Here is a 14,660-nt window from a genome sequence, read left to right as displayed (position 1 = left end):
TTACTTATTTTTCAAAGAATTGTCTACCTTTTTTGTTATGCAATGCAGCTTTAGTATAGTTTATTTCATTTTCCCAAATTTCTCTTCCACAAGAACAATTATATATCCATAGCTTTTCATTAACAGGAATAAAATGTTGTCAATAACATGGAATGAACTGCAAGACATGATGCAAAAGTGGACTCTTACACATGCTGGATGATATGTGCAGTGCATCATAAATTAGAAACATTGTGGTATCAGGTTTTCTAGCAAAACGTTGTTTCTTTTTACTCCAAGGTGGTGTGACCTCAGATTTACTATAATTATTACACAGAGGTGTGGGGATTGCAGAAACTTATTTTTACAAAGTTATGCACATTGTGCACTCCTCACATGGGGGACTGCACCCCAAACATCCACATATTAAATATACTAATTTTGATACTACAGAACAAAGATAATAATTTGTTTACCTAGAAAACCAAGTATTCCCTTTATCTACAATGTACACTACTGTTTTTATATCAATCATGATGATAATTGATATGAATTTAACTCCGACTATCAGGAAGCGTAGGATGCAAACCAGGCATTATTTTTATCTTTCTGCACATAGGGCAGGATATGACTATATGAAACAGGCTGATCTTCCATGAAGACATTAAGCAAATTCTTCGAAAGTAGGTCATGATAGACTAGCAAGAAGTTTAACAGTAGAACAGTATGTCAATAATTTTAACAACAGATAGCTATGAATTCTAATGCAGTGATGGTCACCATTTTTTTTATGATAGTGGTAATATGGTTAAATACTTTGCTAATGTTAATTGGCTCCATTGCACAGATGGATGAAGCCCTGGCTAACAATCTGGACACTAGATGAGATAATGGGGAGAAATGGAAACTAATGGCCAATGTCACCTTGCAAACTGGTAGAGGCATGCCTCCCAGCTTCTAAGTACAAGAAATCTGAACATAGCCAAAAATAACGTGGTGGAGGATCTGAAACTCAAACATATGTCATTATTAAGTGACTTTGATCCTCAATGATTTGCTAGAAAACCACACATTTTATATGGAGTAGGCTGAAACTAGGAGGCAAAAATCTTTCTGGGAAAAGTAGACAGTTGAGCTGTACAGATGGAAGCAAAATAGCTCACTGTTGTACTGACACCCAGTTGAGACTGATTCTTGCAGTGAGTTTCACCAGCAACAATTGGGCCAACATGGGTACATGTATGCCAAGCAGTGATTATTATACAGTGGGTATTCACCATGCTGGGCATGTTGGGGATGACTGCTGCTAAGCCCATCTGCTGCGACAGTTAACAGGACTTAGGGTTAAAGTATAAACGTCATGATGGCTGCCTGCATGCTGACCTCCTGCAAGTGGTTCTCACTTGCAGAAGAGCAATGGGGCTGATCAAGTCACTCAAAAATTAAAATGGTTGTCAGAAATCAGGGTTAAAAACCATTAACAAATTGCTATTTGATTATTTATTTTTCTTCTTTTAATAACATATACTTAGGGAATGTTTTGTGTTATACTTTGAAATATGTCTTGATTTATAATGGGGCTTTTTAATTTTTACCTGACTTGTGTCAGTGGGCTCTGCCCATTAAGACTAACCTTGTCAAGACTATATATACTCACACACAGACACACACATGTGCACACACACACACACACACACACACACACACACACACACAAGATAAGCACATGTATCCACTGTATTTATACTTGTATAAAGGCTGCAACTTATGCTTCAGAAACATAGCTGAAAGCCTAAATAAGGTTTTCGTATGTCGGCTTTACCATTTTATAAATCATAGTTCCACTTATTGTGTGATTCTTCACAGCCTTTAATTGTTTATTTTAATTTATTTTGAATTTGTTAACTAGGGAAAAGCACTGATCCCATTGGACCCATTTCAGTCTCAGCCCGGAGCAAACACAATAGTGACATCACATTATACACAGAGTGAATAACAAAATGCAATATATACTTATAGTATATACAAATACATGCCATACAGCCCATCACCTTAGTCATGGCAGATTTCAACTATCCTTCCATAGACTGGGGCACATACAAGAGCAAAAACACACCCTCCCAGAGGTTTCCTGGGCTTTGTTAACACAAAGGCTCTGGAACAGATAGTCTGCAACCCCACTGGGGGCTCTAATGTTCTGGACATAGTGCTCATCACCATGGGGGGGGCCACTATACTTCCTCATGTGTGATGCCCTCCCTTGTTAGGTCAGACCACAAATCAGTCTTGTTTGAAGTAACTACTGGAACTGACACCCTCACAGGAACAAAAATTATAAAACACTTCACCAAAGCTGACTACAGCCTATTAAACAATGGTATAAAAAGCTTCATAACACCCGCAGTCACAGACATCAATGATCACCATGCAGAAGTGCATGCAAATGCCCTGTGCAAGCACTTGAGCGACTGCATAATTTCTGCTGTACCTGACCAGATCAAAACCAGGCCTTCTCATAAAAACAAACCACCATGGTGGACTTCAAATATAAATAGAGTTTATAACAAGAGGAAGAAACTGTTGTCCAAAAGCAAGTGGGATATCACTCTACAGAGGAAGAGTTCCCTCCTAAGCCTAAACAAGAAAATCAGAAATCTTATAAAGTTTTCTAAAGCAAATTACGAAACAAAAATCTCATCCCTAGCCAAGGATAATTACAAGGCATTCTTTAACTACGTACGAAGTCTAAAAGGGAATGCCCAACTATGTGATAAACTGGTTGTAGAGGGGATCATTCGTACTACACTGAAAGATATCGCCAACCTGCTAGTTGACAGATTAAATGCAAACTTCACTGCCCCTATCCCCACCTACCATATCCCAAAGCATACCCAACATCAGCCCTCTGCCTAGTATCTCTAGACAACAGGTCATCTCTGTGCTCACCAAGGCCAAAAACATGCCCTCAATGGGACCAAATAATATCCCAGGTTGTTTACTAAAAAATCTAAAACAAGACCTAGTAGACCCACTTGGCATTCCCTTTAATCATAGCTTGAGAACTGGCTATGTTCTTGCAGAATGGAGAACAGCAACACTAATCCTCTTGCACAAAGACAGGCCATCAACTGACCCTGGGAACTACAGAGCCATAAGTATAACCAGCCTCATCTGCAAGGCCATAGAAAGAAGTATCATGCACCTTATCAACAAGGACACAGGTGACCTCCAAATGCTGTACCCAACCCAGTCTGTTTTCATTAAAGATAGATAATGCTTATTAAACTTGGTAGAATTCTTTCAGAATGTCACGAAAGCCACAGACAAAGATAAAACAGTGCACACAGCCTATCTTGTCCTTGCCAAGGGTTTTGACACAATTCCCCATTCTGGAATCATTGAGAAACTCTCCTAGATAGGGACTAATCCTTACGTTACAAGATGCACATCCAATTGTCTCATCGACAGAACAAACTCTGTCAAAGCCGTTGACTCCACCTCCACCAGTAGACGCGTCAAGAGTGGAGTACCACAGGGGTCTGTGCTGGGCCCCTTGAAGTATGGGATCTATTTCTCAGAAGTCCAGGCCAAAATAGACAGCCTTTAGCTCACCATGTTCGCTGATGATTGTGAACTGGGAGCAATCATTGAGTCTCCCAACAATGTCAACACGTTACAAGAAGGGCTAACACAAACAAATAATTGGTGACAAAGCCATGGTCTAAAACTAAATGCATAAAAATGCATTATTATTACCTTTGGAAAAATGGAATTCCCTACAAACTGTAATATTGACAGCACCCCCCTGAGTTCCAACCCAGTGGTGTGTGACTCTGGAACACATGTTAATAGCAATCTGAACTTTGACCACCAACTTTCCACAGTGGTAAGAAAAGCCTTCTACACAGCATACCTCATAAACAAGGGCATAGCATCCAGGTCAAGGGATGTTATAACTCCACTGAACTCAACCCTCATTAGACCACTAACAGAGTATAATGCAGCCTTTTGCGTGTACCGCACTAAACACCTGCAGCAGCTGGAAAGACCTCAGAGGTTTCTCACTAAGAAACTACAGGGACACCAAACCATGATCTACATGGACAGGCTGAAAGCCCTGTCACTTTATTCTGTATCTTATAGGCTACTGAGAGATTACTTGTGCCTGGCCTATACAGCAATCTCCAACCCTGCCCTAATGGAAATGCTGCACATCTTCAAGTCAGATGGCTCAAGAGTCACTCAATCTAGGGATCTCAGCCTAACTTGTCACATTAACAGATCATGCTGGAGAGACAGATATGTCTCCCAGAGACTGCCGCTTCTCTGGAATAGACTCCCTATTCATGTAAAACAGAGCTCCTCACTGCCCCTATTCAAAGTCAGCCTAAATAATTGGATAGGAGACTGCAAATTCGCCCTGGGGTGGCACCCATGTCCCTCATGGACAGGGGTAGCCGATGTTGATCACAAACCCACTCTGTTCATAAATTCATTCAGCAAGCTCCCCAAAAAAGAACAAATGGGGATACTTGGGATTAACATGGCTATGATCCGGCTGTACTCAGTGGCATATCGCTTACTCAGAGGTGATCTCTGTCTGACTTACAAAGCCATGTCCAACTCAGAATTGATGAACATGCTCCACCTAAAGAAATCCAAGTCACTGCGATCCACACACTCTAGTGAGCTAAACCTTGCCACAACAATAAATAGAACATGCTGGAGGGATAGATTCCTGTCACAGAGACTCCCCATGCTTTGTAACAAAATTCCTAACTACATTAGGCAGAGCCCTTCACTAACACTCTTCAAGAGAAACCTTGACGAGTGGATGGGTAACAGAAAATACACCCCTGGGATCACTTCATTGGCTCTACTTGACAGAGGATCAGTTAATTAATCAATGGGGCGGTGAAAGCCGACACACTCTGGCTAGGCTTATAAATGCCCTCAGGCAGATAGCCTAGTACCTACCTATGAACCTATGCTTGTAAAGGCTCTAGGGTCGCTGGGCTAGTAACCTCCTATGAACCTACAAAGTGACTATCATAGTAAACTTGAAGGAATACAGGCAATAAATAAAACACATTATATACAGACTGTGTGAAAAAACACAACATATACATGTATGATATAAAGAGTGGAAATCAGAGTTGGCATGCTGAAAGAATCACAATAAAAACGGAGTCAGAGCTATAGCAAAGAAAGTAATGAACAGGTTAAGTTATATGACCAGAGAGAAAGCAGTTACATTTTCCTAGAGTCTTGAAATGTGCTTTTATTTGTGAACTGAAAATGGGGTATGATGAAATGATCTTTTAGAAAAGAAGGAAGACATTCCCACAGTTTGGGGATTTGTTCTTGTATATAACTAACTGCATATAGTAGTAATACCATATAGTCCCTCCCATCCATTTCTTCTTCTTCACTTCTGTAATCCTTGCATCGTGTACGTGTTTCCCCAAAGTATTAGCAAGATGAACTTTTCACTTTAACACATTCAGACATAAGATTTTTGTGATGCCAGTTGACAGCAGTTCTGTATTACTATAATTTCATAGTAATTCTAAATGTTGTGCTGTGAACCCCTACTGCTTGTAATACATTTTATCGAATGGTCTTGTTTATTGTTTACTTTGTAATACAGTTTGTAGTAATTTGTAGCCAACTGTCTGTATTTAGCAAGTTGTGTTTTATTGGCCCGGGCAGTGGCTGAAAAGGGTCTTGCGCCAGTCCACTAAAATGGTAAACAAACAACTAATAAATGCTTAAAGTCGTCATCAGTTATTGGTCTGACCGAGCTTTGGGAGACTGCTGAAGGATTCCTACTTCTCAACTGTACAAGTTTTCACATTTTTCGTCCGTTTTTCATAAAATTGTGGCTTTCTGGCAAATTAGTGGCAAATCATTAAACATTGAAGTTAGAAAATGATGACAGATATTTGAATTTCAGACTTCACATCCTTCACAAAATTCGCGCTAATACATACATAGCCTGCTATTCTATCAACTTTCTAAGTTTGTAAGAGCAATATTTAAAAATTGCCCTCGTTTTTGAGCCTTTGTCCCAGTTTTATTTATGGTTTTGTCCAGATTTGAGGTTAAGATATATTGGTGTTTAACTTGACTCCAGTTACAAAAACTGTTTAGTAAGAAACAATGCCGTGAGGATAGTTTCGAACCTGCGTAGTCCTGTCAGTGTTGGCTCCCTAGAATGTATGCTTGTATAATCGATATTATAATCCCAATGGGCGATGGTTAACAGCACGTGTAGACCCCTTAATAGATGTAAATACAGAATGTGCTCACCAGTATCCAGCATTTTGAGTCTCTTTATTACAACTGCTGAATATGTTTCATTCTGAGCGAAGTTCTTGCACACTATCCATCTGACTACACTTCACCATACATTACCTCTGAAACTGATAGAATGTTGATGTTTGCCGTACCAGGACTTTTAATTCCTTGGGTTGCAGAGGGAACCGGGCTGGACCATAGTAGTAGGGCCACCCAGTGATCCAAACGTAAGAAATCGACTTAATTCCAGTCCCTACCTAAGAAACCAAATGAGGAAAATGTGCTTTAAGGGCAAGAGGGGAGGGCCTTGGCAAAAACCCATTTGCTGTAGTCTTATTAACATTTTAGGTGTCGTGTAACTAATTTGCTTTACTCAGGCAGTAATATAAGAGAATCTAGGGGACGTTTTTATGCCGCATCTAGCAAGGATTGTACTTTTCATGTACAGTACGGCTTTAAAATGAAATAATTGTTACTTAGTACTGCTCCCACCCCTAAACTGCCCAGTTTATTAGCACAAATTGGAGTAAGGGGCCGACTCTTTTCTTACTTGCAACGAGTTTTGTGAATTACAGCCAACAAACCCCTCCCATCATGAGTTCACTTCTCTGAGTCAGATCTTCACATTTTAAGCACAGAAGAACCTAAAGTGGGCTGTATTATTGAAGAGAAAGAGCGGAGCAGTTCTTGTTTAGAAAGGGAACAAATACAAGTTGTTTCTAAAAGCAGAAAGCTTTCGTTGTGTGTGTTTATTGTCATTTCAATATCTGAAAGCTGTATTTTTCTTTTTCTGTCCACTGGATAATATAATACAGTTCGAGTCATGGCTAGAATCACCTGTTGTAGCCAAAAAACTGCCCACCGGACTCTGGTTCTGTTATGGAAATCGTTTGTGTCTATGGCCCTGGTACTGGTAGTTCCATTTTCGGACGGGTTTAATTTGGACGTGGATAATCCTACCCATTTTCGGGGTTCTCCGGACTCATTCTTTGGTTATTCGGTGGACTTTTACCTACCTGGTCATGTAGGGTGAGTAGCTAGTTTAACCTGACTGTTGTATGTGTGTGTGAAGAGGTTGTGGGGTAGTCTCTTTGTCATTATGCTACAGTTCTGTATCGGCATTGGGTGTCCTGTAACTGTGTGGCTCTTGGCAGGTCTTCTCCACGAGACTTGGATTGTCCGAGAATCAGAATAAAATATAAACCGAAAGTACTTTGGATTCCACGTTATGGTCGGGGAGTTTACGTCCCCTTTAAGTCTCTTTATTAGCAACCCTCTGAAATCTCTGTAACATCTGGGATTCGTAATGTTGATTCTCCCCCCAGCTGTTTGTGGTATTTAAGTGTGGAGGGAAACGTTTTTTTCCAGCTTTACAACAAGCTGGCAAGTTGCTGTCAAAATGTTCGCCCCTTCGCCCTTTGAGCTGATACAGGTCTCTGAAATGGACTAAATATTGGTGTTTGGGCGGGGAAGTTAACAGTTCCTTAAGTTGAGAAGTACTGTTCCGCGAAGAGTAGTGTATAGAAACTTTGGAGGGGTAGTCTCTTCCTTGCATTATTTTTTTCTTAAATTTTAAATGGTTCACACAGCTTTGATGCTGCCACTCTGTTTAGCTTTGCAAAGTTATTTTAATTGTTTAACCAGTTTGTGGGCTAGTACTTTCACATTGACTCGGTGATGGTGAATCTGGTTTGCATTACTTAACTGTTTTTTGTACTAAAGCCATGTAGTTTCCTTCACCTAACTTCATATTAGTGAAAGAGCAAAGGAGGATTTTTTGAAGCCAGATAAAGCTCTCGGACTTCCTTTTAATACTCTGTAAGGCATTTTATGCTGTTTTAAAAGTGAAATTTCTATTATAGTTATCCCAAGACTTTTTTTCTTCTGGATTACTGCAGTGTATGCATTTCTTGATCTGTGTTACAGTTCTTATGTCTGCTCAAGGAAGAATGCTTTCCTTTTGAATGAAGTCAGTGTGTGCATTTCCTGATTGACAGAAAATTCTTCTTTAAAAGTTTTGTGGATGTTTTAGTATAAACCCATTGATGAAGGATGCTTTAAAACTTATTTCAGGGCCCAATGCTGAAGTCTGATTTGTCTGCTTTTGAGACATTTTTAGTGTAGCTGTTCTGTAGCTTATTGACTGTGGGTATGAGATCTCTGAAGGTCAGAGTGTCTCCTGGTTTGTCCTCTATTCCTGGTTATCTCCTTCCCTTGTTCGTGTTCCAAGAAGCAATGTCAGGGAGGAAAGTGGAAGTGGTGGTATTTTTAAAATTAAACCTTTATCTCATCACCATACCTCTCAACCTCTTGGAGCAAGAAATCTGGGCAAAGCTGTAAATAAGTGGGGCAAAGGCCCAAAAATAGGAACAATTTTTAAATATTGCTCTTACAAACTTAGAAAGTTGGTAGAACAACAGGTTTTGCATTATCACGAACTTTCTGAAGGGTATGAAGTTTGAAACTCAAATGTCTGTCATTATTTTCCAACTTAAGTCTTTAATGATTTGCCACTAATTTGCCACCCCCCCCCCCCACTATTTTATGAAAAATGGACTAAAAATATGAGACAAACATCTGGACATTCTCTGAAAAGCTGTACAGTTGAGAGATATGCTTGTCACTAGTTGGGGGGGGGGGGTGCAGGTCTATTTGTGCAAAAGCACATTTAGCTCTTATGTGAGCTGTGGCATCATTGCCAGAGCAAAGTAGTAGTCGAAATAGTGTTTGAGCATTTAAAACTTGCTGGTGGTCTTCCAGTTAGTCTGTGAATGGGAATAATTTATAGCCTGCCTGTATACTGTTTCATAAGTCTGACTTCCCTAATGCCTTGCAGACCTGTGGGAAAGAAAAGCTGTATTATTGATACACTGGCTATAGAACAGTTATAACACCAGGGGGCTGGGTGCAGGAAAATGAGACTGACCTGATCCCAGTGACTATCTCAAGTGCTGTTGTCGTACAAAAAGTACGTTAATTATGCTTTATAAATTAAAGTGTATGTGTGTATTTCAGACACTGCAAGGATCTGATCTTTTTTGTTTAAAAAAATGCGCAATGGGGATCACGGTTGGATTAATAAAGGCACTTGTATATATTTAACAAAAAAAAAATCTGGGCAGTTCTGCTACCTGCCATTGTTTTGCTGTCAGGTGAGGTTCCTGGCTGGGGTGTTCTCTGGCATTTTTCTGATACGTGGGAGAATAATCATGTGTGAACTGGCACATCTCCAAATTGTCCGTGGATTTGTGCGATGCTGGTTCTGTCTTTATGTTCACTGACTGCTGGGACTGGTTTTCCCTCCTGTGTCACCATTGGTAGGATGAAATATGTTCTGGAAAGTGAATAGTGCTCTTGTGTACAACAAGGCTCTTGGTTTAGAAAGGTTAAGATGTCCCCTTTGCTGGCTGTATTTCTGTAGGTTTGAATCCTGTAGCCGAAATGTGAACCTGTCTTGAATTTTTATGGTTAACAGAGTAAATGGTAGTCAAATAATTTGGGTAAAGTAAAATGTCCAGCTATAAAAAGACATTGCTGTACAGCAGCTCATTATGGAAATTCTCTTAAGATTCTTGTATTCTTCTTGGCCCAGGTAACTGTTCACACCTTTCTGTTCAGTATTGGGGAGTTGGATTTGGAGCTTTTTTTTTCATGCAGGCACTAATTTAAATTCTGCAGTAGATGGTGTGCACGTATGTGCAGTAAATGTAGAGGATAAAGATTAAAAACCAAGTATGTTGGGGGTGTTAGTACTTGTGGGCTAAATGGTAAATGAGAGGTTGTTTGAATCTTGGCATAGTGTCTTAGAGTGGGAGTGCGTTTGAGTCGTGTACATTTTGTAGGGATTTTATTTTTAAAGATATTCGAACACTTACTTATGGCTTGACGAATGCTGTTTAGTCAAGGGAAAGTGTGATATGATGACCCCCCCCCCCCCCCCCACACACACACACAATTAAAGGGGTACAAAATGATTCATGCTCTGCTTAGTTTCTGCATACTTGTGAATTGGAAAAAAATACCCATCTTGGTAGTAGATTCATTATCTTATAAAAGATCCCATTGAAAACTGACTGCTTTTACACAATGGGCTGTAGTTTTGTCTTTGATACAGGGGCTGTTATTGATTATTCCCTTTTTCAAACCTTTGTATTTTATGAAAGAGATTCTCTTATTTTGGAGCCCTGAGTGAGATCAGCTGATATGACTATGCTAACTGCAAACTGATAAAAAATGTGAGTGTTTTGTTATGGATACCTTAATATACTTTACCACTAAACATACTCCTTTAAAATGCATATGTTTCCTTGCTAGTTCTGCTGATTTACATTTTTTTAAGCTTCATATAGACCCTGTATCAGGAAGTCATCTGTTTTAAAATGGGAATTCCTGAGTTATTACTTGCAGAAATAGTTTTGTGACTGCTTAGGTCATCAGCATTTTAAGTGTGAAGCAGTTTGCATTCATTATGCGCTGCGATTCTAATGAGCATTTTGACCCAAACAGTTGAGCAGACTTGCTGTTGTCCATATCTACCCACGTGCATGTGTCCTGTATTAATTGGAATATCTGAAGATTTGCTGATGTTGTGCCATTGTTCTGTGGTTAGTCATATTCAATAAATGGCCCAGGAACTACTCATCCCTGTGACTTAGTAAAGTCTGTGAGGCTAACCCAACACATCCTCGATTTAAAAAAAAATATTGTGGTAGAAGGGACACTGATTCAGCCCTCATTGCTCCCAAATACTCATTCACTGTGCGAAATTTAGACTTGGACACATCTGTGTCTTGCTCTGTAAGTGGCAGTGCCTGCTAATGTTCTGTGACAGAGGTTTGTATCTGTAATGTATTGGTTGTACACTAACTTCTGTCTGGACACCATGTATGAAAACTTGCAAAGCATGTTGTATGTAATCTGTCTCCCCGTGCAGAAGGTCTGTCTGACCTGTTATGCCAATAATAGCGGTGAGTGATTATGGAAAGGAACAGGGTGTGACCCTCACAAAAGCTCCTGTGTAAAGCATAGCATAGGCTTCTAATTCTTGCATCCTGCTATAAATAAGCGATGGTTTTGACCATTTCCCAGAGAGGAAGGGCCTGTTTAAGGAAGACAGTGGAGCTGATGGCGGTGATGGTCGGAAATTTTAAATTTTCGTTTTTGGAAGTGTGGAGTCTGACTACAGTTGGTGGAGGGGGGGGGGTAGGTGTGTGTGATGACCGATTTCTTTAAATTGTTGCAGGACTTTCTTTAGATTGTGTGTGACTTGGGTGATGCTAAGGCTGTGTGCGTGTGATTTGGGGTAACCTGCACTATATTGATAATGAAAAAAAATGCCCAAGACTATAACATGTTTTGGGGGTAGGGTCTGAAATTCTATTTCCTCATCCAGTTACTCTGCATTGTAGAAAGTTCAGTAGAGGATAAATAAGGTTAGTTTTGGTAAACGGAGAAGTTTTGTGTGTGTGTGTGTTGCATTTTACTTGGGCATCTCGGGGGGGGGGGGTAGGATCTTGCTGTTTCACAATTAGTGATTTTGTAAAAGGGGATCTTCATTGACAATGCCAGTACTAAGGCTGTTGCAGTATCGTGGAGTAAAAGGGGAATCTCTGCAAAATGGGATTCTTCCACCATGTACAACTGCAGCTTTTAATTTCCAGAATATACATGTGCATGTAGATGTACAATGTTGTGGTGGGAATGTCTGTCTAATCCCCAGGGACATGAAGTTGGGAAGACCAATTTGGATATTTGGGCAATGACTATCCACATTAGTGTTTGCCATGGTTGTTGGCTCAGCTGTTACACAGTTTTGTGGCAGTGCCCACAGTGGAAGAGTTCCTTTTTGTGTTGGTGTGTGTTTTTTTTTTTTTTTTTTTTTTTTTTTTTTTTTTTCTTTTTCTAAATTAGTAATTTAGACACGTTGCAGCATGCCCTCATGCCACACTAAAGTGTTAGTAACATAAGATTAGTCCAATCAACTAAGATGGAAATAGAACCCAGAGTCCTCTGATCTTCCAGCATCAGATGCAGGTGTGCTGCTAACTACTGAACCACGGACATGCCTGTGAAATTTGCAGTTATTTATGAATTTTACTTTAAACAAATTGAGGTAGAAAACTGACCTCTATTATCTAGTAAGGGGTAGGACAACTGTGGTTCTGCATCATAGCTGTACAGTGTAATATACTCTTCACTTTACTTCCTTCAAACTCTATTTTCTAGTTGTGCTCGCCATTTAAATAATGTATAGTCTGTTTACCACTTGAGCATATCCAAGTACACTTACAGAATATTGGCTTTGTATTCCATCGTTTGCTCACTATTCAGTTTTGACGTTTTCTTATTGTGTTATTTTCTGATCCTCAGTCCGTGTCTCAGCTGAAGAACGTCAGATGACAAAGCAATCTTACCAGGTTTAAAAAAAAAATGGTTAATAAGATGAAAAGTTCCATACAGCTCTTGTGCAGATGAAACCTCTATGGGATGACAGCACTCCAAAGCTTACTTTGTCATTAACTATAATGTCCACTACACCCACCTCCTAGAGACTGAGGCAGTGGAATTGCTCTGAACATTTTGTTTTCATGAATTAAAAGGCCCCATTTCAATTTTAGTTCAGTACAAAAAGTGTGTAAGTTGATAAAGCTGTCTGGTGATCATATTTGTTTGAACACCAGTGTAGGACAGCTGTGCAATTTAATGTCCTAAAATCTGAAGTCTTTTTGCTCACTGCAAGCTCAAGAGATTTCACCATTAACTGTGTACATTTTTGGGGGGACGCACTTTTTTTTTTTAAAAATACTGTGTAACATTTGATTCCATAATGTAGTGTTTAGAAGCCTAGTGTGCAGAAAGAGGATTTTATATTCTACTCTTTTTAGTCTTCACACATCTTTTCCAACCCTTGCGACTGTGTCATCCTTTTCCTTCCGTTATACTGTGCATTCTACTTTTTGCATCTGTACTCATTCAAACCGTGCACTCCTATCGTTCAGGCTACACACCACTAGTCAACTGGTCTAGGTCCAAGTGTAGTATGGTTAACTTGTCTAAAAGGAATAGAAATAATCACTCCCATCTACATGGAGATGTCAACAGGAAGTGGTGTTAATTGCTTAATTCACTTTTGTTTTTCATTCACATGTACAGCAAAACTGCTGGAAGTCTTTCCCCACTGAGTAATGAATCACTTGCGACTTGGGTGTAAAGGATAACTATTAACGGTACAAAACTGGTTCTGGATTTCTTATCCTTTTGCAACATAGATATTTTTGTCATCCACTCAACCCCAATTACATCTTTCCATTTGAAATTCCTAGCCTTTTTAAGTCTGAACTATTGGTCTCCCTCAAGATTAAACGACCAAAATCTCTCTGCCTAATTGGCACTTGTATCACTCCTAATAGCATCCCTTCCACTATTGAAAACCTCCTATACTGGGCCTCTGCTCACATCTCACTGCAAACCATTCGACTAGTGGATATAAATGTGGACTTGCGGTACTGTCTAGCAGAAATCGTATGACTTCTCTCCTCCGTACTAGCTACAAGTAGATGTTTTACCTTTGAATTGATACAGTCATCTATTCTTGTACTGCCCTAGGCTGAGTTATTCAATATGACACTCTCGGCGACCACTTGTTCACATATGCCTTTCATCAACGCTCAGTCATAAAATCACTTCATATGACACAGAGAAATTTAACACACTTCATTATTCAAACCTTTAATCATACTGTCACGGTTTAATTGGAACACTGTAAAGTACCTCTCAGTTGATGAGGCTGTCAAGAATATCCTCCCCTCTATCCTAAATTTTCAAACTGCACCTAAACAGAAAAAATTGAAAATTAATCCAGCACCTAGCCTTACTCGCTCAGCAAAGAATATCCTACATCAGAGAGAGCTTGGAAAATGAGGCACCAAAACAAAATGTAACAAAGGTACCAAAACATATATACAAGCACCTGATCAACTTATCCAAATCTTTCATTAATGTCGACAAAAAAAAAAAATAATTGCTATCCAACTCTAGAAACCCACATTGCTCCATCCTTTCTTGTCAAACTTCTGAAACCTGGTTAGTGGACTCAACCCAATACTGTTCCCCATGAAAAAGATTGCTCAGCCTGTCCTGATACCTCATGGAAAAGATGCCATATTTTCCTTTCAATTTAATAACCACTTTTCTGTTATCTCCTTTCTAAAAAGTTTTTTTTTTCTTATCCATAACCTGATCCACTACGTTGTCCCTTTTAACTACGTTGTCCCTTTTAACCTATATGATTTGGTTGTGGAATCTGTAAAGTCTACAACACTAGCAGCAGAATGCTTAAAGATAGCAGACCAAGCCTATTAACTTTTCCAGTTTCTGTTCTA

General features: G+C 39.5%; 1 protein-coding gene across 1 annotated transcript in view; it reads left to right on the top strand.

Moving 5' to 3' along the window:
* Positions 1-6,720: 6,720 nt before the first annotated feature.
* The window catches only part of ITGA5 (integrin subunit alpha 5), an 805,866-nt gene continuing 797,926 nt past the window's right edge, over positions 6,721-14,660 (top strand). The window contains exon 1 of the mRNA XM_044083969.1: positions 6,721-7,308. Within this exon, the coding sequence (XP_043939904.1) occupies positions 7,103-7,308 (206 nt within the window). The 5' untranslated portion in view covers positions 6,721-7,102. The remainder of the gene's footprint in view (positions 7,309-14,660) is intronic.

The sequence above is a fragment of the Protopterus annectens genome, chromosome 9.part0 (assembly GCF_019279795.1).
Source record: "Protopterus annectens isolate FY-2018-M chromosome 9.part0, PAN1.0, whole genome shotgun sequence".
NCBI lineage: Eukaryota > Metazoa > Chordata > Ceratodontiformes > Protopteridae > Protopterus > Protopterus annectens.
This window is presented reverse-complemented; position numbering and strand designations above follow the sequence as displayed.